The sequence below is a fragment of the Coturnix japonica genome, chromosome 3 (genome assembly GCF_054131305.1).
Source record: "Coturnix japonica strain WE chromosome 3, WE-NBRP24, whole genome shotgun sequence".
Lineage (NCBI taxonomy): Eukaryota > Metazoa > Chordata > Aves > Galliformes > Phasianidae > Coturnix > Coturnix japonica.
In genome coordinates this window covers 35,961,477-35,988,184 of record NC_140665.1, presented here as the reverse complement: position 1 = coordinate 35,988,184, position 26,708 = coordinate 35,961,477, and the positions used below count along the sequence as shown (strand labels likewise).

Sequence of the window (26,708 nt, the reverse complement as noted above, 5' to 3'; positions counted from 1 at the left end):
TAGAAATGAGTGTTATTGTATTTTAAGATACGATCTGCAAGTGTTTGTGAAGATGATTGTGGTTCATAAACTAGGTGTGTATCAACCGATGCATGTTCTAAAAAGTAAAGATAGTAAAGATGATGAAGCCCTGGGATGCAAAGGAAATGAAGCAGAGTATTCTTGTGAGAGATTTGTAATGGCAAATACATTAAACAAGAATCTGGTAGAAATGATTTGGGCACTGTCTGAACGATGGAATAGATCAGTTCTAAATCAGCTCTGCTTTCTGTGTTCTTACATATATTTTGAAGAAAGAAACAAACCTATCACTTTTGTTAACATGAAATAAAATAAAAAGAAATAAAATAAAACAAAACAAAGTCACACTCCGCTGTTTTCCAAACTTGTAGAAACACATAAATTCATGTTAATGGATAACATTAAGTCAGTGATGTACTATCAATTCTATTTCTAGGTATATTGACTTGAAGACAGAACCTGCTTTTATTTGTCCAGATGATTGGCAGAGCAGAAGTAAATTAAACCTGATCGAAACAAGTTTACTTTATTGATGTCAGTGGACCCAGATATATGCACTTTAGTTCAAAAACAGGCACTGACAACATATGTTATTTGATTCTTTTAATTAAAAGAAAATCATTAGCAGTTCCAAGGGGACAAGCCCACCCAATCATTGTTCTCAGGGCTAACCCACCCATCCATTCTTCTTTCTGATCTCAATTGTTCTATTTTAACTTCCTTATCTTCTGTATTTCCTTCATGAATTATAGTATTTTAAAATAATATAATACTATAAATATAATAAAATAAAGCTAATAAACTATGCCAGAAACTTGAAATTCAAAACTGGAGACAGTTTTACAGGTAATTATATTATCTGAGTTTTTCTTTAACTGTTATCAAGTATTTTCTAATTACTGCAGAAAACTTCATTAAGTGATTGAATTGATTAAGCCAATAATAAAGAAAATCAGTAGGTAGTAAATTGAAATATTAACAATTTTAATTTTGAAAACAAAATTATAATTATTGATATTTTAGTAGGATACAGAATAAAAGTGAGTATTACACCCTGCTATGCCTTTTCTTCATAAAGTAGAAATAATTGTTTATGCACGTTCTTAGGTATTACTAAATATAGTAAATACAAAATAGATGCCATTACTAACAGTTGGATCATTGCATATAAAAGTAATAAAAAATATGCTCACTGGATTTTAGCTTTTTGAATGTACTCCATCTACTGTGGTTTGAAAACATGTGCAACTGAGCCACACTGACTGAATTGACTCTACTGTTACAGTTACAGTGTACAGTGCTTTTACTAAGTAAACTATTTTCTTCATACAAACCATCACTGTTGTTCTGCACTTTCAATAGGTTAAGATCATGCATATGATGTGATTTGATGGCTAATCTGGCAAGCAAAAGTATGACTGCTTGCAAATATACATTTTTTCCTAAGTTATACCAGTACTGGATATATCAGTTTTTGCATCACAAGCTGGTGCTGTAGACAATACTACATTTATAACTAACAAAATTTAATACACACCCATCAAGCTTGAAAAAAAAAAGAAAAAAAAAAAGGATTTTACTAGCATAGAACAACAACCAGTGAACACTGATGTGACCAATGTGGAACTTGTTACAAGGAACACTGTAATTATAAGCATTGCCACCATTGGAAGCTGACCGAAATGCTGCAAAGCCCAACAGACTCCTTTCTGCCTTGTTTGGAGATCTCTTTCTTTTGGTGACAGTAGTTTGCTATTTTGGATAATAATTAACAACATCAGCATCTTTTAAAGGAAGCATTATCCTGAGATGAACAGAGCTAATTGGATATCATTTGATCACAGGCTTTCAAAGAATCCCCATATACAGTGGTGAATGGCATGAAGTTTTAAATTTAAGCTAGCAAATATATCTTTTGTGATGTGTAAGTCTTCAATCCTTCTAATCAGCAGAAGTAATATTTAGCAAATTTCATTCACTCTCATTTTCTATATCTTTCACTGTTCCTGAGGAATCACTTACTCCAAATACAAACCCTGGTTTCAGTTACTGTTTGATTTCCTTATTTGACTATTCTAAACGAATCCAGAAGCTTCTGTTTTGCACAGGAGCTGAACTTTCATTAAAAATAATACACATCTGCATACTCTGGTGAAATGCGGCTTTATCTGAACACTCATAGATTTATAAAAGTCAGGTCATAACTTTTCTTTACAAAACTTCTAAATCCTTTAAGACCGGAATATAGACATGTCCTTGCCCTTGACTGGGTTGATTGGGTACAAAGGATATCAAACAGATTTTGGTTTAATTAATGTTATTTCACTCTTTCTTTCAAAACTTCTGAAGACCATCTCTCAGATTCTGCCCCTAAAAAAATATTTTCTAATCAGTACCAGCCTGGCCCACTTTACTAATGCTGGTGATTTTCCTGATTTTCACACAGCAGCTTCTGAAACTTTTATGAGGCTTAACTTCTTCCATCGACAAAATACTTGTTCTCCTTTGACAAACAGAGTCTATTAAGATCCTGGAAAAGCCTCTGGACTGCTTAATGGACATAGAAACATGCAGGTTTCATGAAATGCATTAATTCACTACACACTGCCCCAGCAAAGGTGATAACAGAGTCTATTTTGAAATCTTTTTTTGTTTAAAAAGTGGTGATATGCACTACTTCTATTCATCACATGGGAGCAATTTAAGTAGTGTGCCATAACACAGGAGAACATGAACAGCAGTAAAAATATAAAAATATGAGTTTAGTATCTGATTGCCCTTTCAGTGAAACTGGCTCACCAATGTGTCATTTCTCAGAAATGTTTATATCCTATCTCAAACATTATGTCAGTTCTTGGGAACCAGCAAATTGCTGCATGTTATTCTGTATGTGTACATAGCATATTGCAACTACTTTCCACAAAACTAGTCTATCAAAACAAGTTTCTTTGTGTTTATTCTGAATGGGAGAACTCAGTAGTGGGACCAGATATTTATCTGTATACATTCTTTGTAAATAAAAATAATTATGTCAATATCTGATTTCTGTGAATGCAACAGGAGTCAAACAAGAGAGGAAATGTCTGCTCCCTAGTCCATTATTTCATAATATACATCATTCAAAGATTTTGAGCTTAATTTCATACTCTAAATTTCTTCTTTGCAAAGTCCTCTGATTTCTGCTGGTTTTGAAGGAGCTGTCTCTGCTGTTTCTCTCAGACACAAGCACATTACTGCAATCCAGCCAATATCTTACCCCACACTTGTTAGGAGACCACGGGCTGTCCTTATGGCATGTCTTTACAGTATCATATATCACCAAACTATATTTTTTTGGGTTAGTATTCCACAAAAAAATATAAATTCCTAATTTCTCTGATTGAATAGCTACCAAATCCAGTTTTCCTATACTTTATGTATGCTAATTTTTTCTACTAAAAAATTCTAAGGAGTTGTCCTGTCTTTAACATTTTATCCCTATGTTCAATTTTCAGAACAGAAAACTGGTTGCAAATATCTTATACACTGCTATTTGTAGAAGGTATTCAGTAACACATCCCATTGGTGATATCTGAACTTGCTGGTTGACTGCAATAATCTACTTTATCCTTGAAAGATTGGCAGTTATCACACAGGGGAAGGTGGTGAGGGAGATACCAGTGACACTGACGGTCTGTTCATTTCTGCTGATGTAAATAAAGAAGCTGAGTTGAGGAGTTGAGAAAGGCAGAACAGAGGTAAGTTTTTTTTCTTCATTTCCCTGGCTGGATGTGATGTTCACCTTCAGAAATGCTAGAAAAGTTAGAGTTTTGCCTATTCAGAATCACAGTGATATAAATCTTGATACAACTACCCCTTCCTGAGGCATCTCAGGAATTTCAAACTTGTAAATGACTAAGCAGGGTAAAAGTGAATGTGTACTAGAATTATGCCCAAAAGATTAAAAAAATAAATAAATTCATTTGTAGTCAACATCTTGAATCTTGATTAATGTGAAAATAAGTTGATGTTGAAAGAATTTATTGAATGACAAACTAGGAAAAGATCAGATAAATATGTGGTGAATATTACAGACTTAAACTCCATTTAAGCAATTACTTCTCAATCACTACTTCTAAAAAAGGTAATTTATATGTGTCAAATGTGTCTGCCTGTCTCTGGCTTAGTATAATCAAAAATACGACTTTTGAAGCCAGGGAAGAAATAACTACATAACACATGTGCTGAGAGAATGTGAGGAGGAGCAGAATAGTCAAATATAGCTTTTATCCCTGTTTCTTCTCCATTTCAATTTTGGCCTTGGAGAAAATAATGTTTATTTTCAGATTATTTCCTGAGGAGACCTGAATATATGTAAGGTCATAATCTTTTCCTAGTCTAACTGTTCAAATTTATATAAAAATTGACAGAATATGTTTATAACTGCAGACTACTTCACCCTACATAATTTGTGCATAATAATGTCACGAGTAGTTTATAATGTTACTTACTCCACAGCAGCAAATTTGCCTTGACTCGGTACATCATAACCTGTAAATGTGATAACTCCTACAAAAGTAATTTTACCTTTTTAAAACAATGACCTTTTTCCACAATGTTCTTCATCTCGCTGGCAAGAAAGATATTGAATTACAGCTCATTAAGCTTCACGTTGTCCATGTGGATCTTTCTAGAATTAATTTATTCCTTTTATCAAAGACATACTCCAGAGTGGTAACATATACTGTGCCATTCTGTCTACAGCAGGGCATCAACCATAATGGGGATTTGTTCCCATTTTGTCAGAAAGCTCCTGTTCTTCCAGTAACAGCACCTTTTTAAAAAACATAGTGCTTATGAAAAGAATATGCAGCAAAGGAGTTTCAAATGACAAATGTGTTGTGTTATTAATAAAACAGGGTCAGAGATTTTATAAAGCTTTTTCTTTTCATTCCTAGATCTGAAGTCTCTATAGTGTTTTTTTAATTCAAATGTGAATATTGCAAGATTTGCTGTTTGAAAAAAAAGATATGAGGTAAATCATATTTTAATTCAGTTTGAATTTAGAAGTTGTTATGGGAATTGATCTTTCATGTACTTAACATACATGTATTAATGTTGTTATCTTGATACTAATCTTATATAGAAGACTGCCAGTGAAGTGAAAACTTGCTTTTTAACACACAAGGAATTGCAGGAAACCTCTTAATGAATTAATATTTCTACAGAATTGTATACATTCAGAACTTTTAGCCAGATCTAATGCTGGCTTTAAGTAGAACCACATTTATCTTAGCATGCTGTTAAAGTGCATATAAATCCTAATTTACCTTTGTTGTGTAACATAATGCAATCTATTAAGGAAATAGTTCTTTTAATAACAGGACTCCAGGAAACAGAGAGCTCAATCACACGTAAAGAGACAGTTAGTTAGATTACTGTTAATACACATTTAACCTCTTAATAGCTCACTCCAGTTAGCACACGGAGTTGATGGATCAATGCGTGTGTCCAGTTCACATACCTTTGAGCAGCTGTCAGAGCAGGAAGATCAGAGAAACCAAGGAGAGATGTTTGAATTTACAGTCTGGGCAGCTATAAACGGGTTTCATAATTTCGTTAATCTTAGCTAACTCAGTAGCTCCCATACTTCAACACTTCTACCTGAAATACCATCCTCTAAGATTTCTTCCATCTTTATACACACACACAATGTAAAATGCATTCATTTCTTCCATCTCTATATTTATTCTAATATTTTTTGTGGTTCAAAACATAAGTAAGCACAAAGGCTGGAATTTATTGCTAGTAATGATCTGAGAGATAAGATTTTCAACTAAATGAGTGCAGAGAGCTCAATTGCCAGATGTGTGGGAGTGAAAGTGACACAGATCCACACACACACAAATCTTTGGCAGGCCCACAGTGGTTACACAGGCCTGTAGCGCCAGAAGCCTCAAGGAATTCATCTCAAGGAATTCATTTTCAGTCTCACCGTCTTCATCAGCTTAAAAGCCAAGTCCCAAGCTGGATGTCCTTTATAAAAAATACTGCCATGAATACTTCATACATTTATCTCACTTTCTAAATCTTATCATAAACAAAGAAAGGGGATTTCTTTTTGGTCTGTATTTCCCTCCTTTGTAAAGAATTGTAGTAGCAGAATGGCAGCGACTGCAAAAAATCACTGGGGAGTTTGTCCTTGAATTCATCCCACCGTAATTCAAACTTTTGCAGTGCTCCATCTAAGCAGCTTTCCCTTCAGACTCATTTTTTTTCCCCATTGGAAACTCTTTGCTTTTTGCTTGTAACATATCACCAATGGAAACAATGGTTCAAATGATGTTATTCTGTTCACATCCCAACCTCTGCCTTAAGTCTTTCCTTAGGTGTAACAGAGACCGCAGGTATCCAAACCTGTAGAAAGATCTTTTGTGTCTTTTGGTCAGTGCCAGTAGTATAACCTGTGCTAATGAGAACACAGCTTTCCTTATATCTGTATGTTCCAAAGAAGGATCCTGCAGCCAAAGAAAATGCTTTACCATGAGATAAGACCTCTGCTTTCACTAGTTCTGGATGAAAGCAATAGATCGCTTAATGTGCTGCAACACACCACCATCCTTTTGTATCTTAGTAAACAAACTGTGACAAAACCCACTGCATCACTCATATTTCGATACCACAGCACAACTGTGCAGGTGTGGCAGAGCTGTTTGAATAGTAACATGCTGCTAATTCTACTTGCTTGTCAGATAGCTCTGCCCAGCTGGCAGTTTTAGTTGAAAAATGCTAATAGAAGGAAGGAAATCCTTAGGAAGAAACTAGCTGAGCAGGCTTTCAAGGACAGGCAGAATGTTTATTTTTCTTGGCCAGCTATAGAACCATTGCAGCACTCAGAATGCTTAAATGGTTTAATTTAGAATTTGAACAAGCTATGTGAGTTTCATGTGGAAGGATGGCACATATTTGTCCTGGAGCATCTTACAGGTCTCTGGCTCCTAAGCCTGGGGGTGCAGCACAGCTATGTACATTAAGACTCAGTTCTGGGACAAAAATCAGACCCACCAAACTCCAAAGTGTAGGAGATGTAGGTGAGTTCTTGGACAGGTCTCCTGATATGAACAACCAGAACTACAGGAGTCACAATAAAGTGCACCCAAACAGCACTGCAGATATACATAGCCTTACTGTTATGTATTTCTTGAGGGCAGGTTTCGTTAAGCGTGATTTAGTGAGAAAAGCACAACTGGTTTTTAAGAGCTGCCCTCCTGTAACTGCACAAATCCTTGCAGTAACTGAATTAGTCACCTACTATTGGGCGTTTGTTTAAACCCAAAGAAACATCTGAGTTCTCATACGCTGTCATACAGTTGCTCAAATACCATAACTGGGCACATGAATGGAAATAACATCCCTAAATCACCAGTTACAGAGCCAGTGCTCAGAATGGGCCTGAAAACTTTGCACAGAGTAAGACTGCCAGGAGCGCTTAGCAGAATATTATAAAGATGTACCTGGAGTGTCAGTGTGAGGATGGTCAGAGGCTGCAGCCTGATACTTTCTCAAGGACGCTTCCTTGAGGGGGGCCCTGCGGCTCTGATCAGGAATGTTTGCTCTACAGAGCTTAATTTTACCCTACAACATAAAGCAGTGCAGTGCTACGGACTCCTTCCAACTCATAGAACTTAGTAACTTCATCCACCTCTCAGGATTACAAAAAAATAAATAATAATAACAAATAAAAATCCAGGATGAGCCCACCACCAAGAGACCCCTTTAAACAGCTAGTTAAACATGGAAAGACATCACTGTATTTTTTCCTCTCCATCTCTAACCCGTTACTCCAACACATGAAAAGATGGTGAAAACACATTAACTGTTCAGTTCAGTGATCCGATTGCTTTCTTTCCCTGAAATAGGGTTCAATGTGTTCATGGTACAGAGATCTTGTTTTTAAATATTGCCTTTAAGGAGTCAGATATTTGCACACTGAACAGAAATGTAATGTCTAATATAAAGGATCAGCAGTAAAGGTAGGAATGGCAAGCACACCAATGTTACCCTAGGGTACCATGGGAAGCCATGTATCAACATTCCAGGCAACTGAATATCTATCCACTGTTTCCAATGCATTGCTACACTGCAATACAAGTTGGTTTTTCCCCTTGTTCAGATACAATGTTTTTCATCCACATTTAAGTGCCCCAGAACACACACACGAATTTTACCCACCTGTCCACACTCACAATGGCTCGGGAGCAGGCAGCAATTCTGTTTCATCAAACACATGTAATGCAGAGCAGCAGATTCTGAATAGTTTCTATTTTAACTCAACATTGTATATAGTACGTATTTTCTTATTTAGAGGAGAACATATGGATCATTCCTTCACATTACATGTTTTCAATGTAACTTTCTAAGGTTCTACGGTTTGAAGCCGTTGAGAGCTGTTGCTCAATTGTGAAAAAGAGGTTTGTGCTCTGTGCTAGGATTAATTAGGAAGAAGCCTATTGGCTTTAAACAAAAACAAAGTCTTGCATTTCAAGTGCTAAGATTGCCAGATTTGGTTGAGGACTATTGGAGAGGCACGTGGAATCAAAATACTCAATTGGGAATGCTTTATTTATTTGGAGAGTAACCTGCAACCACAGCTGATTAAAAGCAGCCTACCCTATTGCCCCCTATAGTGAGATCCTTGTTTCACTATGTCTCTTAACAAACTCTTCTCAGTTCTCTATTTCCTATTTTAAAGCACTGTGCAAAGTTGTGGGGGAGAATGGCGCATTTAATCACCAAACAGGCAGAGTTCTCAAAAACAAACAAAACAACTACAGAAATAGTCTCAAGTTTCTGGAAAACAACACCAAAAGCCACTGTGACTTGTGTTTAATTTATAGCTATGTAGATTGTTAAAATGGCTGCTAAAAATCTCTGTTCCTTGTTCTGCCCTGGGATCAGTTCAGAAGCAAACGGCCCAAGCACATGAACTCTTGCAAACTGAAAATTAGATACTTATCAACACAGCTCAGGCAAACCACACACTCATAAGTTTGTCAGAGGAATGGTATGTCATGCTGCCCTTACACACACAGCACAAGATGCCTATGGACTTTTTCAGGTGTAAAAATATTCCTCTTCTTGGACCAAACTCAATCAGTAGATAGGCACTGATTTCTTCATCTTTTCATGTCCTAATACTCCCCAGGCTACTGCACTTGGATCTATCCTATCTAAACTTGGCTCTATACTATAAAAGAGTTAAAGCAGTGATGCCAGACCACCACTTCCATAGATCAGAATGAGTTATACAGACATCAGTAGATTTTCCTCTTCTCAAGTCTGGAAAACCACCAGCCCCAGACCTTCATTCTCCCCAACCCCCCAATACAGACCTAAGTCATTCATATTTTATAGACAACATCCTTAGGAATAATCTGTGTGGGACTACACATGTGTTCATATACAACTCAAGGAAGCCAGTTATCTGAATCAGCATGCCTTTGGCTGACTTACAAACAGGTTTGCAAGGCTGGAAAAGTTAAGTAAATGCAACAGAAAATCATTAAGTGAAAAGAAATAACTAAAAACTGATTTGCCATCTGAAAACTGCAGAAGGGGCTGCATTCTCACAGGGAATACAAATAACTGCCATTTTCCACTTCAACTTCTAGGCAGTACAGTACAACAGACTCACCAGCTGTGCCAGTTTACTACCTTCAGACTAATAACTGGGCATAGCTGTAAATATTCCTCGTTCAATGTGGCTGTTACCACGCTACGTTTTCAGTTGTGAATGAGTAGTTCTGAACAGAGTCAAGTAGTGATAGTTTCCTCAGCTGCTTCTGCAGTCCAAGAAAAGGGCTAAGAGCAACTCACAAAGCTGGAAGAGAACAGAATCAGAAGAGCTGACCTAAATCTAGCAAAGGAATGTTCCATAGCCCACAATGATATATAGGGTAAGTTCAAAAAAGACAATAAAGTTGATCAGGAGGGCAACTGATGCTCAGGAACTGGCTGGGCCTAAGTCACTAGGAACTGCACAATGACTTTGGCATCAGCACCTACACATAAACTGATGAGTGTATTCTATTGCAGCTATTATCCTCTTTCCCTTTTCTCTACATGAATAAGTTGTTTTTAACTCCAATCCACTAGTTCTACTTGATCTCCCCTTCCCCCCCCCATTCTCTCCTCCTCCTGGGAAGGGAGGGAGTGAGCCAGCAACTGCACAGGGCTAAGCTATCTCCCAGACTAAACCACAACACAACAGAGAAACAAAATCACCACCCCCATTGATCACAGCCACATTACTGCAAATGGTGCAATAAATCAGGTTCTAAAGAGGGATAAAGCACATGCAGAGAGAACCACACTAACAACTGGAGGGGAACAAAGCACATCCAATTCATCCCTTAACCCAAACAAAGACCTAGCATTTGGAAGACACCACTGAAAAACCATGCAATGGGAACAGAGAACAGCATAAGTATACCAGCATGTGAGCCAGACTTACTCGGATGAAAACCTACCAATGAGCCTGTTTGACACAGAACATGCTAAAGACTAAAGGAAGAGATCTACTAAATCAGCGAGCTTAATGCTTGAAATGAAGGAAACTAAGGCAGCCTGGAGAATTTCAAAAAGCAGTGGAGAATACAAACCAATGGCCTGCAGACATTCAACCAGTAAAAAATGAAAAGCATCATGCAAGTTAAGATTCAACATAACAGGAAAATTCAATTTCGGCCTGCAATGGAATAACCAGGTAACAGCCTGAACCAGAACATGAGCACGAGAGTACCCAGAGCAGGGGAAGCAAACACCCAACCTTCCACACTCCCCAGCATAGCAGGTCTGCCAGTAGAACATATTCAGGCAGAGACAGAATGATCCCCATCAACAATCCCACCCCTCCAACCAAAGAGAGATATTTGATAAAAAGGCTGCATTAGACCAGACAAACATTTACCCAAAACATAGCTGACACAGGTGAGAAAAACCCTCCAGATCGATACCAGGAACAAATATATTAGGATATGTTTGATTAACAATAAAAAAGAACAGTCAGAAAACATTCAAACAAGAAAAAAAAAAAAGCTTTAATCTTATGAGAATGCAGAAGAAACAAGCATTCTTACAAAAATCATGTCCAACAGCAACTAAAAACACAAACAGAAAATGGCAACAGATAAACCAAAGAAAAGGCAGCAATTCAAAGCTACACCCAACGCCAGGTCCCAACGTCGCTTCTTCTTTCATCGGCAGCAGATCCTGAAATACGAAGAACGACACCATTAGACCTGAGCAGCAGCAAACCCTCCACCTCAAGGAAGAAGGACACCCAGCGACCCAAAGGAACGGGGCACACGACCCTGTCAGCCAAAGGGGAAGACCCTGCATCCGCCCCCTCTCCACAGCCCAATTCCAGACAAAACTACTTAGAGCTGCTTTTCTCACCTCACTGGCGCACTGTGGAGTCTCCAGCCGGTGCCGCAGGGGATCGTGGAGGTGGGCAGACTGGGCAAATAGAGCTGGGCACGCAAAAAGCAGAGGACAAAGGAGTCGCTTCCCTGCTTACAGGGGACCCCCAGCCACCGCCTCCATTGCAAAGGGCCTGGGACTCGGGGACACAGTCGCTCCCTGACTTACAGGGCAGCCCCCATCCCTACGGCCGTGGGAGGCTCCTTCTCTCCCATTCCGGGGTGCTTTGGCACCCACCCCGCTAACGGGGCGGTCACCCCACACAGGCTGCCAGCAGAGCACAAAGGCTCACGTGCCCAGACCCTGATTACAGGCGGGCCGACAACACCCCTGGAGCCACAGAGCTCAGTTTCTCCCCCAGCGGCAGGAACAACTCTCAGCCGCCAGGCAGCGGGGCGACACGGCCTAATGCCACGGTTGGGGAAAAAGAAAGCACATCCAATTCCGGGGAGGGTGCAAGCCCAGCCCCACAGCTCGCAGCCTCGTGCCTCTGAAAGGCCGGGGCCACATTCCCACCTGAGTACAGGGGGTCTCTCAGAACACAGCTCACCAAACACAGGGGGCACGCACAGCCCTGCCTACAGGACGGTACCCCACACCTCACCATCATCAAGAAGCCCCACGGAGCACGAAGCTCCCACCAACGCCTGAGCTACAGGCGGGCCCGCCCGGCAGCAGAACATCACCACAGCATCACAACATCACCACGTCTTTGAGAGCCCGAGCGGGAAGGTAACCCCACACACAAGAAGCACCTCAACCTGCACCCTCTAACGGGACAGGGAGGGGTCATCCCCACCAACTGGATGGCTAAAGCAGCCGGCCACAACACTGCAGCCTCCCCAGCCCTGATTACAGGGGGGGGTGGGCCACTTGAGGGACAGAGGGCTCAACATCTTGGGACACGTGCCCCGAGTACGGAGCGGTCACGCCGCCAGAACAGGCGGCCTCGCAAGGACAGGCCCAAACCCTGGCTACAGGGCGGCCTCAGCCACAGAGCTACCATGTGGCACAGATCTCAACTAAGAAAAAAGGAGACAGGCCAACAGGACCCTCACTGCGCTCGTGGGACTAAGATGAGAGGGAAGACCCCTGCTTTGCGGCATATAACCAAACCCTCCAATCCCCCCTGGGAAGCCGAAGCTATGCTGCAGCATCTTTGAAGGGGTCTAAAGGGAAAGCACACTCACACTCACCACACACATACAAACAACAAATGGGATGGAAGGGGAACACACACAAACAGATGCGGCTTTCCAGCAGGGAAGGATAAGGCGGCGCAGCCAACTCCTGGGAATAAACCCGCACCCACGAGCAACATACAAGAGCCTGAGGTCTGACCCTGGGGGCTGCACAGAGGCCACAGACCTCAATGTGCCAAGGGGATTCTCAATCAAGGAAAAGGGCAAAGGACAAATGCCACGCCACGCACCCCGAGTACAGGGCTGGCGCATTGACAGGCCACCAGCAGGCAACAGCACTGAGGGGCAGGGGGAGGAGGGGCAGGGAAAAGGCACTGCCCTGATTACAGGGAGGCCTTGGGGTCCGGTGAGCTCCGTTTCCCACTCAGGTGCGGAGAGGTGGCTCTCACCCTCCGTTACAGGGGGCCACACTCCCCAGGCAGCCAAGGAGCAACAAGGCAAAAGGCCAGCTACAGCAAAGACCAGAGCCCTGCTTACAGGGAGGTCGCCCAGCACAAAGACGGCCTGGTCACCCAAGGCCGCCAGCAACGTTCAATTCCAATGTGACTAGAGACCTGCTAACAGGGAGGTGCTTTGCCCAGAGAGCCTTTCTCTTTCCCCCCCGCATTGGCGGGCTTCTGCATCCTCTTCTTCCTCGCTCCTGCCTCCCAGGTCCCAACGTCGCTTCTTCTTTCTTCGGCAGCAGATCCTGAAATACAAGGCACGACACCATTAGACCTGAGCAGCAGCAAACCCTCTGCCTCAAGGAAGAAGGACACCCGGCGACCCAAAGGAACGGCGCACACGACCCCGCCAGCCAAGGGGGAAGACCCTGCATCCGCCCCTTCTCCACAGCCCAATTCCAGACAAAACTACTTAGAGCTGCTTTTCTCACCTCACTGGCGCGCTGCGGAGGCTCCAGCCGGTGCCGCAGGGGATCGTGGAGGCGGGCAGACTGGGCAAATAGAGCTGGGCACGCAAAAAGCAGCGGACAAAGGAGTCGCTTCCCTGCTTACAGGGGACCCCCAGCCACCGCCTCCATTGCAAAGGGCCTGGGACTCGGGGACACAGTCGCTCCCTGACTTACAGGGCAGCCCTCATCCCTACGGCCGCGGGAGGCTCCTTCTCTCCCATTCCGGGGTGCTTTGGCACCCACCCCGCTAACGGGGCGGTCACCCCACACAGGCTGCCAGCAGAGCACAAAGGCTCACGTGCCCAGACCCTGATTACAGGCGGGCCGACAACACCCCTGGAGCCACAGAGCTCAGTTTCTCCCCCAGTGGCAGGAACAACTCTCAGCCGCCAGGCAGCGGGGCGACACGGCCTAATGCCACGGTTGGGGAAAAAGAAAGCACATCCAATTCCGGGGAGGGTGCAAGCCCAGCCCCACAGCTCGCAGCCTCGTGCCTCTGAAAGGCCGGGGCCACATTCCCACCTGAGTACAGGGGGTCTCTCAGAAAACAGCTCACCAAACACAGGGGGCACGCACAGCCCTGCCTACAGGACGGTACCCCACACCTCACCATCATCAAGAAGCCCCACGGAGCACGAAGCTCCCACCAACGCCTGAGCTACAGGCGGGCCCGCCCGGCAGCAGAACATCACCACAGCATCACAACATCACAACGTCTTTGAGAGCCCGAGCGGGATAGTAACCCCACACACAAGAAGCACCTCAACCTGCACCCTCTAACGGGACAGGGAGGGGTCATCCCCACCAACTGGATGGCTAAAGCAGCCGGCCACAACACTGCAGCCTCCCCAGCCCTGATTACAGGGGGGTGTGGGCCACTTGAGGGACAGAGGGCTCAACATCTTGGGACACGTGCCCCGAGTACGGAGCGGTCACGCCGTCAGAACAGGCGGCCACGCAAGGACAGGCCCAAGCCCTGGCTACAGGGCGGCCTTAGAACTCAATGTGCCAAGGGGATACTCAATCAAGGAAAAGGGCAAAGGACAAATGCCACGCCACGCACCCCGAGTACAGGGCTGGCGCATTGACAGGCCACCAGCAGGCAACAGCACTGAGGGGCAGGGGGAGGAGGGGCAGGGAGAGGAGGGGCAGGGAAAAGGCACTGCCCTGATTACAGGGAGGCCTTGGGGTCCGGTGAGCTCCGTTTCCCACTCAGGTGCGGAGAGGTGGCTCTCACCCTCCGTTACAGGGGGCCACACTCCCCAGGCAGCCAAGGAGCAACAAGGCAAAAGGCCAGCTACAGCAAAGACCAGAGCCCTGCTTACAGGGAGGTCGCCCAGCACAAAGACGGCCTGGTCACCCAAGGCCGCCAGCAACGTTCAATTCCAATGTGACTAGAGACCTGCTAACAGGGAGGTGCTTTGCCCAGAGAGCCTTTCTCTTTCCCCCCCGCATTGGCGGGCTTCTGCATCCTCTTCTTCCTCGCTCCTGCCTCCCAGATCCCAACGTCGCTTCTTCTTTCTTCGGCAGCAGATCCTGAAATACAAGACACGACACCATTAGACGTGAGCAGCAGCAAACCCTCCACCTCAAGGAAGAAGGACACCCGGCGACCCAAAAGAACGGCGCACACGACCCCGCCAGCCAAGGGGGAAGACCCAGCATCCGCCCCCTCTCCACAGCCCAATTCCAGACAAAACTACTTAGAGCTGCTTTTCTCACCTCACTGGCGCGCTGTGGAGGCTCCAGCCGGTGCCGCAGGGGATCGTGAAGGCGGGCAGACTGGACAAATAGAGCTGGGCACGCAAAAAGCAGTGGACAAAGGAGTCGCTTCCCTGCTTACAGGGGACCCCCAGCCACCGCCTCCATTGCAAAGGGCCTGGGACTCGGGGACACAGTCGCTCCCTGACTTACAGGGCAGCCCCCATCCCTACGGCCGCGGGAGGCTCCTTCTCTCCCATTCCGGGGTGCTTTGGCACCCACCCCGCTAACGGGGCGGTCACCCCACACAGGCTGCCAGCAGAGCACAAAGGCTCACGTGCCCAGACCCTGATTACAGGCGGGCCGACAACACCCCTGGAGCCACAGAGCTCAGTTTCTCCCCCAGTGGCAGGAACAACTCTCAGCCGCCAGGCAGCGGGGCGACACGGCCTAATGCCACGGTTGGGGAAAAAGAAAGCACATCCAATTCCGGGGAGGGTGCAAGCCCAGCCCCACAGCTCGCAGCCCCGTGCCTCTGAAAGGCCGGGGCCACATTCCCACCTGAGTACAGGGGGTCTCTCAGAACACAGCTCACCAAACACAGGGGGCACGCACAGCCCTGCCTACAGGACGGTACCCCACACCTCACCATCATCAAGAAGCCCCACGGAGCACGAAGCTCCCACCAACGCCTGAGCTACAGGCGGGCCCGCCCGGCAGCAGAACATCACCACAGCATCACAACATCACCACGTCTTTGAGAGCCCGAGCGGGAAGGTAACCCCACACACAAGAAGTACCTCAACCTGCACCCTTCTAACGGGACAGGGAGGGGTCATCCCCACCAACTGGATGGCTAAAGCAGCCGGCCACAACACTGCAGCCTCCCCAGCCCTGATTACAGGGGGGGGTGGGCCACTTGAGGGACAGAGGGCTCAACATCTTGGGACACGTGCCCCGAGTACGGAGCGGTCACGCCGTCAGAACAGGCGGCCACGCAAGGACAGGCCCAAGCCCTGGCTACAGGGCGGCCTTAGAACTCAATGTGCCAAGGGGATACTCAATCAAGGAAAAGGGCAAAGGACAAATGCCACGCCACGCACCCCGAGTACAGGGCTGGCGCATTGACAGGCCACCAGCAGGCAACAGCACTGAGGGGCAAGGGGAGGAGGGGCAGGGAGAGGAGGGGCAGGGAAAAGGCACTGCCCTGATTACAGGGAGGCCTTGGGGTCCGGTGAGCTCCGTTTCCCACTCAGGTGCGGAGAGGTGGCTCTCACCCTCCGTTACAGGGGGCCACACTCCCCAGGCAGCCAAGGAGCAACAAGGCAAAAGGCCAGCTACAGCAAAGACCAGAGCCCTGCTTACAGGGAGGTCGCCCAGCAAAAAGACGGCCTGGTCACCCAAGGCCGCCAGCAACGTTCAATTCCAATGTGACTAGAGACCTGCTAACAGGGAGGTGCTTTGCCCAGAGAGCCTTTCTCTTTCCCCCCCGCATTGGCGGGCTTCTGCATCCTCTTCTTCCTCGCTCCTGCCTCCCAGATCCCAACGTCGCTTCTTCTTTCTTCGGCAGCAGATCCTGAAATACAAGGCATGACACCATTAGACCTGAGCAGCAGCAAACCCTCCACCTCAAGGAAGAAGGACACCCGGCGACCCAAAAGAACGGCGCACACGACCCTGCCAGCCAAGGGGGAAGACCCAGCATCCGCCCCCTCTCCACAGCCCAATTCCAGACAAAACTACTTAGAGCTGCTTTTCTCACCTCACTGGCGCGCTGTGGAGGCTCCAGCCGGTGCCGCAGGGGATCGTGGAGGCGGGCAGACTGGGCAAATAGAGCTGGGCACGCAAAAAGCAGCGGACAAAGGAGTCGCTTCCCTGCTTACAGGGGACCCCCAGCCACCGCCTCCATTGCAAAGGGCCTGGGACTCGGGGACACAGTCGCTCCCTGACTTACAGGGCAGCCCCCATCCCTACGGCCGCGGGAGGCTCCTTCTCTCCCATTCCGGGGTGCTTTGGCACCCACCCCGCTAACGGGGCGGTCACCCCACACAGGCTGCCAGCAGAGCACAAAGGCTCACGTGCCAAGACCCTGATTACAGGTGGGCCGACAACACCCCTGGAGCCACAGAGCTCAGTTTCTCCCCCAGCGGCAGGAACAACTCTCAGCCGCCAGGCAGCGGGGCGACACGGCCTAATGCCACAGTCGGGGAAAAAGAAAGCACATCCAATTCCGGGGAGGGTGCAAGCCCAGCCCCACAGCTCGCAGCCCCGTGCCTCTGAAAGGCCGGGGCCACATTCCCACCTGAGTACAGGGGGTCTCTCAGAACACAGCTCACCAAACACAGGGGGCACGCACAGCCCTGCCTACAGGACGGTACCCCACACCTCACCATCATCAAGAAGCCCCACGGAGCACGAAGCTCCCACCAACGCCTGAGCTACAGGCGGGCCCGCCCGGCAGCAGAACATCACCACAGCATCACAACATCACCACGTCTTTGAGAGCCCGAGCGGGAAGGTAACCCCACACATAAGAAGCACCTCAACCTGCACCCTCTAACGGGACAGGGAGGGGTCATCCCCACCAACTGGATGGCTAAAGCAGCCGGCCACAACACTGCAGCTTCCCCAGCCCTGATTACAGGGGGGGGTGGGCCACTTGAGGGACAGAGGGCTCAACATCTTGGGACACGTGCCCCAAGTACGGAGCGGTCACGCCACCAGAACAGGCGGCCTCGCAAGGACAGGCCCAAACCCTGGCTACAGGGCGGCCTCAGCCACAGAGCTACCATGTGGCACAGATCTCAACTAAGAAAAAAGGAGACAGGCCAACAGGACCCTCACTGCGCTCGTGGGACTAAGATGAGAGGGAAGACCCCTGCTTTGCGGCATATAACCAAACCCTCCAATCCCCCCTGGGAAGCCGAAGCTATGCTGCAGCATCTTTGAAGGGGTCTAAAGGGAATGCACACTCACACTCACCACACACATACAAACAACAAATGGGATGGAAGGGGAACACACACACACAGATGCGGCTTTCCAGCAGGGAAGGATAAGGTGGTGCAGCCAACTCCTGGGAATAAACCCGCACCCACGAGCAACATACAAGAGCCTGAGGTCTGACCCTGGGGGCTGCACAGAGGCCACAGACCTCAATGTGCCAAGGGGATTCTCAATCAAGGAAAAGGGCAAAGGACAAATGCCATGCCACACACCCCGAGTACAGGGCTGGCGCATTGACAGGCCACCAGCAGGCAACAGCACTGAGGGGCAGGGGGAGGAGGGGCAGGGAGAGGAGGGGCAGGGAAAAGGCACTGCCCTGATTACAGGGAGGCCTTGGGGTCCGGTGAGCTCCGTTTCCCACTCAGGTGCGGAGAGGTGGCTCTCACCCTCCGTTACAGGGGGCCACACTCCCCAGGCAGCCAAGGAGCAACAAGGCAAAAGGCCAGCTACAGCAAAGACCAGAGCCCTGCTTACAGGGAGGTCGCCCAGCACAAAGACAGCCTGGTCACCCAAAGCCGCCAGCAACGTTCAATTCCAATGTGACTAGAGACCTGCTAACAGGGAGGTGCTTTGCCCAGAGAGCCTTTCTCTTTCCCCCCCGCATTGGCGGGCTTCTGCATCCTCTTCTTCCTCGCTCCTGCCTCCCAGATCCCAACGTCGCTTCTTCTTTCTTCGGCAGCAGATCCTGAAATACAAGGCACGACACCATTAGACCTGAGCAGCAGCAAACCCTCCACCTCAAGGAAGAAGGACACCCGGCGACCCAAAAGAACGGCGCACACGACCCCGCCAGCCAAGGGGGAAGACCCAGCATCCGCCCCCTCTCCACAGCCCAATTCCAGACAAAACTACTTAGAGCTGCTTTTCTCACCTCACTGGCGCGCTGCGGAGGCTCCAGCCGGTGCCGCAGGGGATCGTGGAGGCGGGCAGACTGGGCAAATAGAGCTGGGCACGCAAAAAGCAGCGGACAAAGGAGTCGCTTCCCTGCTTACAGGGGACCCCCAGCCACCGCCTCCATTGCAAAGGGCCTGGGACTCGGGGACACAGTCGCTCCCTGACTTACAGGGCAGCCCCCATCCCTACGGCCGCGGGAGGCTCCTTCTCTCCCATTCCGGGGTGCTTTGGCACCCACCCCGCTAACGGGGCGGTCACCCCACACAGGCTGCCAGCAGAGCACAAAGGCTCACGTGCCCAGACCCTGATTACAGGCGGGCCGACAACACCCCTGGAGCCACAGAGCTCAGTTTCTCCCCCAGTGGCAGGAACAACTCTCAGCCGCCAGGCAGCGGGGCGACACGGCCTAATGCCACGGTTGGGGAAAAAGAAAGCACATCCAATTCCGGGGAGGGTGCAAGCCCAGCCCCACAGCTCGCAGCCCCGTGCCTCTGAAAGGCCGGGGCCACATTCCCACCTGAGTACAGGGGGTCTCTCAGAACACAGCTCACCAAACACAGGGGGCACGCACAGCCCTGCCTACAGGACGGTACCCCACACCTCAACATCATCAAGAAGCCCCACGGAGCACGAAGCTCCCACCAACGCCTGAGCTACAGGCGGGCCCGCCCGGCAGCAGAACATCACCACAGCATCACAACATCACCACGTCTTTGAGAGCCCGAGCGGGAAGGTAACCCCACACACAAGAAGCACCTCAACCTGCACCCTCTAACGGGACAGGGAGGGGTCATCCCCACCAACTGGATGGCTAAAGCAGCCGGCCACAACACTGCAGCCTCCCCAGCCCTGATTACAGGGGGGGGTGGGCCACTTGAGGGATAGAGGGCTCAACATCTTGGGACACGTGCCCCGAGTACGGAGCGGTCACGCCGTCAGAACAGGCGGCCACGCAAGGACAGGCCCAAGCCCTGGCTACAGGGCGGCCTTAGAACTCAATGTGCCAAGGGGATACTCAATCAAGGAAAAGGGCAAAGGACAAATGCCACGCCATGCACCCTGAGTACAGGGCTGGCGCATTGACAGGCCACCAGCAGGCAACAGCACTGAGGGGCAGGGGGAGGAGGGGCAGGGAGAGGAGGGGCAGGGAAAAGGCACTGCCCTGATTACAGGGAGGCCTTGGGGTCCGGTGAGCTCCGTTTCCCACTCAGGTGCGGAGAGGTGGCTCTCATCCTCCGTTACAGGGGGCCACACTCCCCAGGCAGCCAAGGAGCAACAAGGCAAAAGGCCAGCTACAGCAAAGACCAGAGCCCTGCTTAAAGGGAGGTCGCCCAGCACAAAGACGGCCTGGTCACCCAAGGCCGCCAGCAACGTTCAATTCCAATGTGACTAGAAACCTGCTAACAGGGAGGTGCTTTGCCCAGAGAGCCTTTCTCTTTCCCCCCCGCATTGGCGGGCTTCTGCATCCTCTTCTTCCTCGCTCCTGCCTTCCAGATCCCAACGTCGCTTCTTCTTTCTTCGGCAGCAGATCCTGAAATACAAGGCATGACACCATTAGACCTGAGCAGCAGCAAACCCTCCACCTCAAGGAAGAATGACACCCGGCGACCCAAAAGAACGGCGCACACGACCCCGCCAGCCAAGGGGGAAGACCCAGCATCCGCCCCCTCTCCACAGCCCAATTCCAGACAAAACTACTTAGAGCTGCTTTTCTCACCTCACTGGCGCGCTGTGGAGGCTCCAGCCGGTGCCGCAGGGGATCGTGGAGGCGGGCAGACTGGGCAAATAGAGCTGGGCACGCAAAAAGCAGCGGACAAAGGAGTCGCTTCCCTGCTTACAGGGGACCCCCAGCCACCGCCTCCATTGCAAAGGGCCTGGGACTCGGGGACACAGTCGCTCCCTGACTTACAGGGCAGCCCCCATCCCTACGGCCGCGGGAGGCTCCTTCTCTCCCATTCCGGGGTGCTTTGGCACCCACCCCGCTAACGGGGCGGTCACCCCACACAGGCTGCCAGGAGAGCACAAAGGCTCACGTGCCAAGACCCTGATTACAGGTGGGCCGACAACACCCCTGGAGCCACAGAGCTCAGTTTCTCCCCCAGCGGCAGGAACAACTCTCAGCCGCCAGGCAGCGGGGCGACACGGCCTAATGCCACAGTCGGGGAAAAAGAAAGCACATCCAATTCCGGGGAGGGTGCAAGCCCAGCCCCACAGCTCGCAGCCCCGTGCCTCTGAAAGGCCGGGGCCACATTCCCACCTGAGTACAGGGGGTCTCTCAGAACACAGCTCACCAAACACAGGGGGCACGCACAGCCCTGCCTACAGGACGGTACCCCACACCTCACCATCATCAAGAAGCCCCACGGAGCACGAAACTCCCACCAACGCCTGAGCTACAGGCGGGCCCGCCCGGCAGCAGAACATCACCACAGCATCACAACATCACCACGTCTTTGAGAGCCCGAGCGGGAAGGTAACCCCACACATAAGAAGCACCTCAACCTGCACCCTCTAACGGGACAGGGAGGGGTCATCCCCACCAACTGGATGGCTAAAGCAGCCGGCCACAACACTGCAGCTTCCCCAGCCCTGATTACAGGGGGGGGTGGGCCACTTGAGGGACAGAGGGCTCAACATCTTGGGACACGTGCCCCGAGTACGGAGCGGTCACGCCACCAGAACAGGCGGCCTCGCAAGGACAGGCCCAAACCCTGGCTACAGGGCGGCCTCAGCCACAGAGCTACCATGTGGCACAGATCTCAACTAAGAAAAAAGGAGACAGGCCAACAGGACCCTCACTGCGCTCGTGGGACTAAGATGAGAGGGAAGACCCCTGCTTTGCGGCATATAACCAAACCCTCCAATCCCCCCTGGGAAGCCGAAGCTATGCTGCAGCATCTTTGAAGGGGTCTAAAGGGAATGCACACTCACACTCACCACACACATACAAACAACAAATGGGATGGAAGGGGAACACACACACACAGATGCGGCTTTCCAGCAGGGAAGGATAAGGTGGTGCAGCCAACTCCTGGGAATAAACCCGCACCCACGAGCAACATACAAGAGCCTGAGGTCTGACCCTGGGGGCTGCACAGAGGCCACAGACCTCAATGTGCCAAGGGGATTCTCAAGCAAGGAAAAGGGCAAAGGACAAATGCCATGCCACACACCCCGAGTACAGGGCTGGCGCATTGACAGGCCACCAGCAGGCAACAGCACTGAGGGGCAGGGGGAGGAGGGGCAGGGAGAGGAGGGGCAGGGAAAAGGCACTGCCCTGATTACAGGGAGGCCTTGGGGTCCGGTGAGCTCCGTTTCCCACTCAGGTGCGGAGAGGTGGCTCTCACCCTCCGTTACAGGGGGCCACACTCCCCAGGCAGCCAAGGAGCAACAAGGCAAAAGGCCAGCTACAGCAAAGACCAGAGCCCTGCTTACAGGGAGGTCGCCCAGCACAAAGACAGCCTGGTCACCCAAAGCCGCCAGCAACGTTCAATTCCAATGTGACTAGAGACCTGCTAACAGGGAGGTGCTTTGCCCAGAGAGCCTTTCTCTTTCCCCCCCGCATTGGCGGGCTTCTGCATCCTCTTCTTCCTCGCTCCTGCCTCCCAGATCCCAACGTCGCTTCTTCTTTCTTCGGCAGCAGATCCTGAAATACAAGGCACGACACCATTAGACCTGAGCAGCAGCAAACCCTCCACCTCAAGGAAGAAGGACACCCGGCGACCCAAAAGAACGGCGCACACGACCCCGCCAGCCAAGGGGGAAGACCCAGCATCCGCCCCCTCTCCACAGCCCAATTCCAGACAAAACTACTTAGAGCTGCTTTTCTCACCTCACTGGCGCGCTGCGGAGGCTCCAGCCGGTGCCGCAGGGGATCGTGGAGGCGGGCAGACTGGGCAAATAGAGCTGGGCACGCAAAAAGCAGCGGACAAAGGAGTCGCTTCCCTGCTTACAGGGGACCCCCAGCCACCGCCTCCATTGCAAAGGGCCTGGGACTCGGGGACACAGTCGCTCCCTGACTTACAGGGCAGCCCCCATCCCTACGGCCGCGGGAGGCTCCTTCTCTCCCATTCCGGGGTGCTTTGGCACCCACCCCGCTAACGGGGCGGTCACCCCACACAGGCTGCCAGCAGAGCACAAAGGCTCACGTGCCCAGACCCTGATTACAGGCGGGCCGACAACACCCCTGGAGCCACAGAGCTCAGTTTCTCCCCCAGCGGCAGGAACAACTCTCAGCCGCCAGGCAGCGGGGCGACACGGCCTAATGCCACGGTTGGGGAAAAAGAAAGCACATCCAATTCCGGGGAGGGTGCAAGCCCAGCCCCACAGCTCGCAGCCCCGTGCCTCTGAAAGGCCGGGGCCACATTCCCACCTGAGTACAGGGGGTCTCTCAGAACACAGCTCACCAAACACAGGGGGCACGCACAGCCCTGCCTACAGGACGGTACCCCACACCTCACCATCATCAAGAAGCCCCACGGAGCACGAAGCTCCCACCAACGCCTGAGCTACAGGCGGGCCCGCCCGGCAGCAGAACATCACCACAGCATCACAACATCACCACGTCTTTGAGAGCCCGAGCGGGAAGGTAACCCCACACACAAGAAGCACCTCAACCTGCACCCTCTAACGGGACAGGGAGGGGTCATCCCCACCAACTGGATGGCTAAAGCAGCCGGCCACAACACTGCAGCCTCCCCAGCCCTGATTACAGGGGGGGGTGGGCCACTTGAGGGACAGAGGGCTCAACATCTTGGGACACGTGCCCCGAGTACGGAGCGGTCACGCCGCCAGAACAGGCGGCCTCGCAAGGACAGGCCCAAACCCTGGCTACAGGGCGGCCTCAGCCACAGAGCTACCATGTGGCACAGATCTCAACTAAGAAAAAAGGAGACAGGCCAACAGGACCCTCACTGCGCTCGTGGGACTAAGATGAGAGGGAAGACCCCTGCTTTGCGGCATATAACCAAACCCTCCAATCCCCCCTGGGAAGCCGAAGCTATGCTGCAGCATCTTTGAAGGGGTCTAAAGGGAATGCACACTCACACTCACCACACACATACAAACAACAAATGGGATGGAAGGGGAACACACACACACAGATGCGGCTTTCCAGCAGGGAAGGATAAGGTGGTGCAGCCAACTCCTGGGAATAAACCCGCACCCACGAGCAACATACAAGAGCCTGAGGTCTGACCCTGGGGGCTGCACAGAGGCCACAGACCTCAATGTGCCAAGGGGATTCTCAAGCAAGGAAAAGGGCAAAGGACAAATGCCATGCCACACACCCCGAGTACAGGGCTGGCGCATTGACAGGCCACCAGCAGGCAACAGCACTGAGGGGCAGGGGGAGGAGGGGCAGGGAGAGGAGGGGCAGGGAAAAGGCACTGCCCTGATTACAGGGAGGCCTTGGGGTCCGGTGAGCTCCGTTTCCCACTCAGGTGCGGAGAGGTGGCTCTCACCCTCCGTTACAGGGGGCCACACTCCCCAGGCAGCCAAGGAGCAACAAGGCAAAAGGCCAGCTACAGCAAAGACCAGAGCCCTGCTTACAGGGAGGTCGCCCAGCACAAAGACGGCCTGGTCACCCAAGGCCGCCAGCAACGTTCAATTCCAATGTGACTAGAGACCTGCTAACAGGGAGGTGCTTTGCCCAGAGAGCCTTTCTCTTTCCCCCCCACATTGGCGGGCTTCTGCATCCTCTTCTTCCTCGCTCTTGCCTCCCAGGTCCCAACGTCGCTTCTTCTTTCTTCAGCAGTAGATCCTAAAGTACGAGGTACAGCTTCATTTCACTATCTCTCGAATTCATTATTGCCCTAGCTGCTTAGAGGACCAGGCACCTGCCACAACGTTTTATAGTACATGTACAGCAGTTGATGGCCCCTTACTTGGTTGAGGTATTGCATAGCAAGTTAAAAGAGAGGTTGACCACACATTATCTATGACCAAAGCAGTAAACTGGATTTTTATTTTCACGGCTACGAATTTCTCAGACAATCATTCTCATCTTTATTATTAAAGCTTTTCCTTCACATTTATTTTCTTACACGACTGTAATAGTGCTCTAATGATTTCTTCTTTACATCCTGAATGCCTCATCTAGAAACATACCTCCATGTGACCAATTGAAATAAAGTCCCTAAAGTGCATCATGACAGTCACAACGAGATTTTTTTATTTTTTTATTTTTTTGCCACAGCATGTTCAAAGGAGAGGTGTCAGGGGCAACTCCACCCGGCCGCCCCCCTCTCCCCTACACGCTTACCGTCAGAGGCACCGCTGCGGTCGGCCCCCCCCTCGCACCCGCCAGCTGTCGGAGGCGCCGCTTCTCGCGCCCCCCCCCCCCGCCCCCGCCTGCCGTCGGAGGAGCCGCTCCTCCTGACTCCCCACCACCCGCCGTCGGAGGCGCCGCTCCGGCCGGCCCCAATGCAGCCGTCGGAGGTGCCGCTCCGCTCGGCCTCCCCCTCCACCCACCTGCCGTCGGATACGCCGCTCCGCCAGCGCCCCCCCCCCCGCCCCCCTCCCCCCCAGTCATCACAGCCGCCGCTCCGCTCGGCTTTCCCCCCCCGCCATCGGAGGCGCCGCTCCAGCCGGTACCCCTTAACCCCCGTCGGAGACGCCGCTCCACCCGGCCTCCCCTACCCGCCTGCCATCAAAGGCGCCGCTCTGCCTGGGCCCCCCCCAAGCCGTCAGAGGCGCCGCTCCGATCGGCCTCCCGTCCCCCCCCAACCCTCCTGCCGTCGGAGGCGCCGCTCCACTCGGCTTCCCCCCCCCCCGCCGTCGGAGGCGCCACTCCAGCCGGTACCCCCCATCCCCCGTCGGAGGCTCCGCTCGGCCCCCCCCAGCCGTCAGAGGCGCCGCTCCCCTCAGCCGGTGCCCCCCCCTCCCACCGTCGGAGGGGCCGCTCCGCCAGGCCCGCTCCCCTTTCCCGATGACCGTCAGTGGCCCCACTCTCGCCATTCCCCCACCCGCGTGCCGTCAGAGCATCGACTTTTCAGGCACCCGTCGTTCCTAGTAAACCGTGCCCGGCCCTGCACTCCTTGATCCCAGCCACGCCAGCCCTTCGCACCGTACCTCGTTCCCGGCGGCTGTTTGTAGTCCTGCTCCCCCTGCTATCTTCACCTCGCAACGCTCCGCTCGTTTTTTTCGCTGAGGTAAACTTCTCCCGCTCACCTTCCCGCCCACGCCTTATATAGGTTTCCCTCACGCCCGGCAGCCAATAGGAGCTCAGAACGCACCTTTCTCTACCCGCCCTTTTCTCTCCCCGCCCTTTTTTCTTCCCGCCCTTTTCTCTTCCCGCCGTTTTTTTCCTCTCACCTCGCCCTTCCCGCCCTTCACACCTGAAGGGGCCGGGCTGGGGTCATCTGAAGGTCACGGCTGGGGTCATCTGAAGGTCACAGCCCCTCGCAGGGTGTTGCCGCCCATCTCCTCAGGGCTGAGTCTCTCACAGGTGGTGTCACCTCACAGCCGGGTTCAGCTGGGGATGAGGAATTATTTCTTCAATTTCAGCGGTTTTTTTTAACAGTTTTGTAAAC

The 26,708-nt window shown here is 50.9% G+C and overlaps 1 protein-coding gene across 1 annotated transcript; it reads right to left on the bottom strand.

Moving 5' to 3' along the window:
• Positions 1 to 11,074: 11,074 nt before the first annotated feature.
• LOC146761352 (uncharacterized) lies at positions 11,075 to 26,354 on the bottom strand. The gene is made up of 8 exons (XM_085541298.1): positions 26,248 to 26,354; positions 22,689 to 22,822; positions 20,574 to 20,707; positions 17,039 to 18,967; positions 15,298 to 16,852; positions 13,558 to 15,111; positions 11,458 to 13,371; positions 11,075 to 11,271 (listed from the first exon to the last, which is right to left on the bottom strand). The coding sequence occupies exons 2-4, from the start codon at positions 22,739 to 22,741 to the stop codon at positions 18,837 to 18,839; spliced, it is 318 nt and encodes a 105-aa protein (XP_085397424.1). The 5' UTR covers positions 22,742 to 22,822; positions 26,248 to 26,354; the 3' UTR covers positions 11,075 to 11,271; positions 11,458 to 13,371; positions 13,558 to 15,111; positions 15,298 to 16,852; positions 17,039 to 18,836.
• Positions 26,355 to 26,708: the final 354 nt, after the last annotated feature.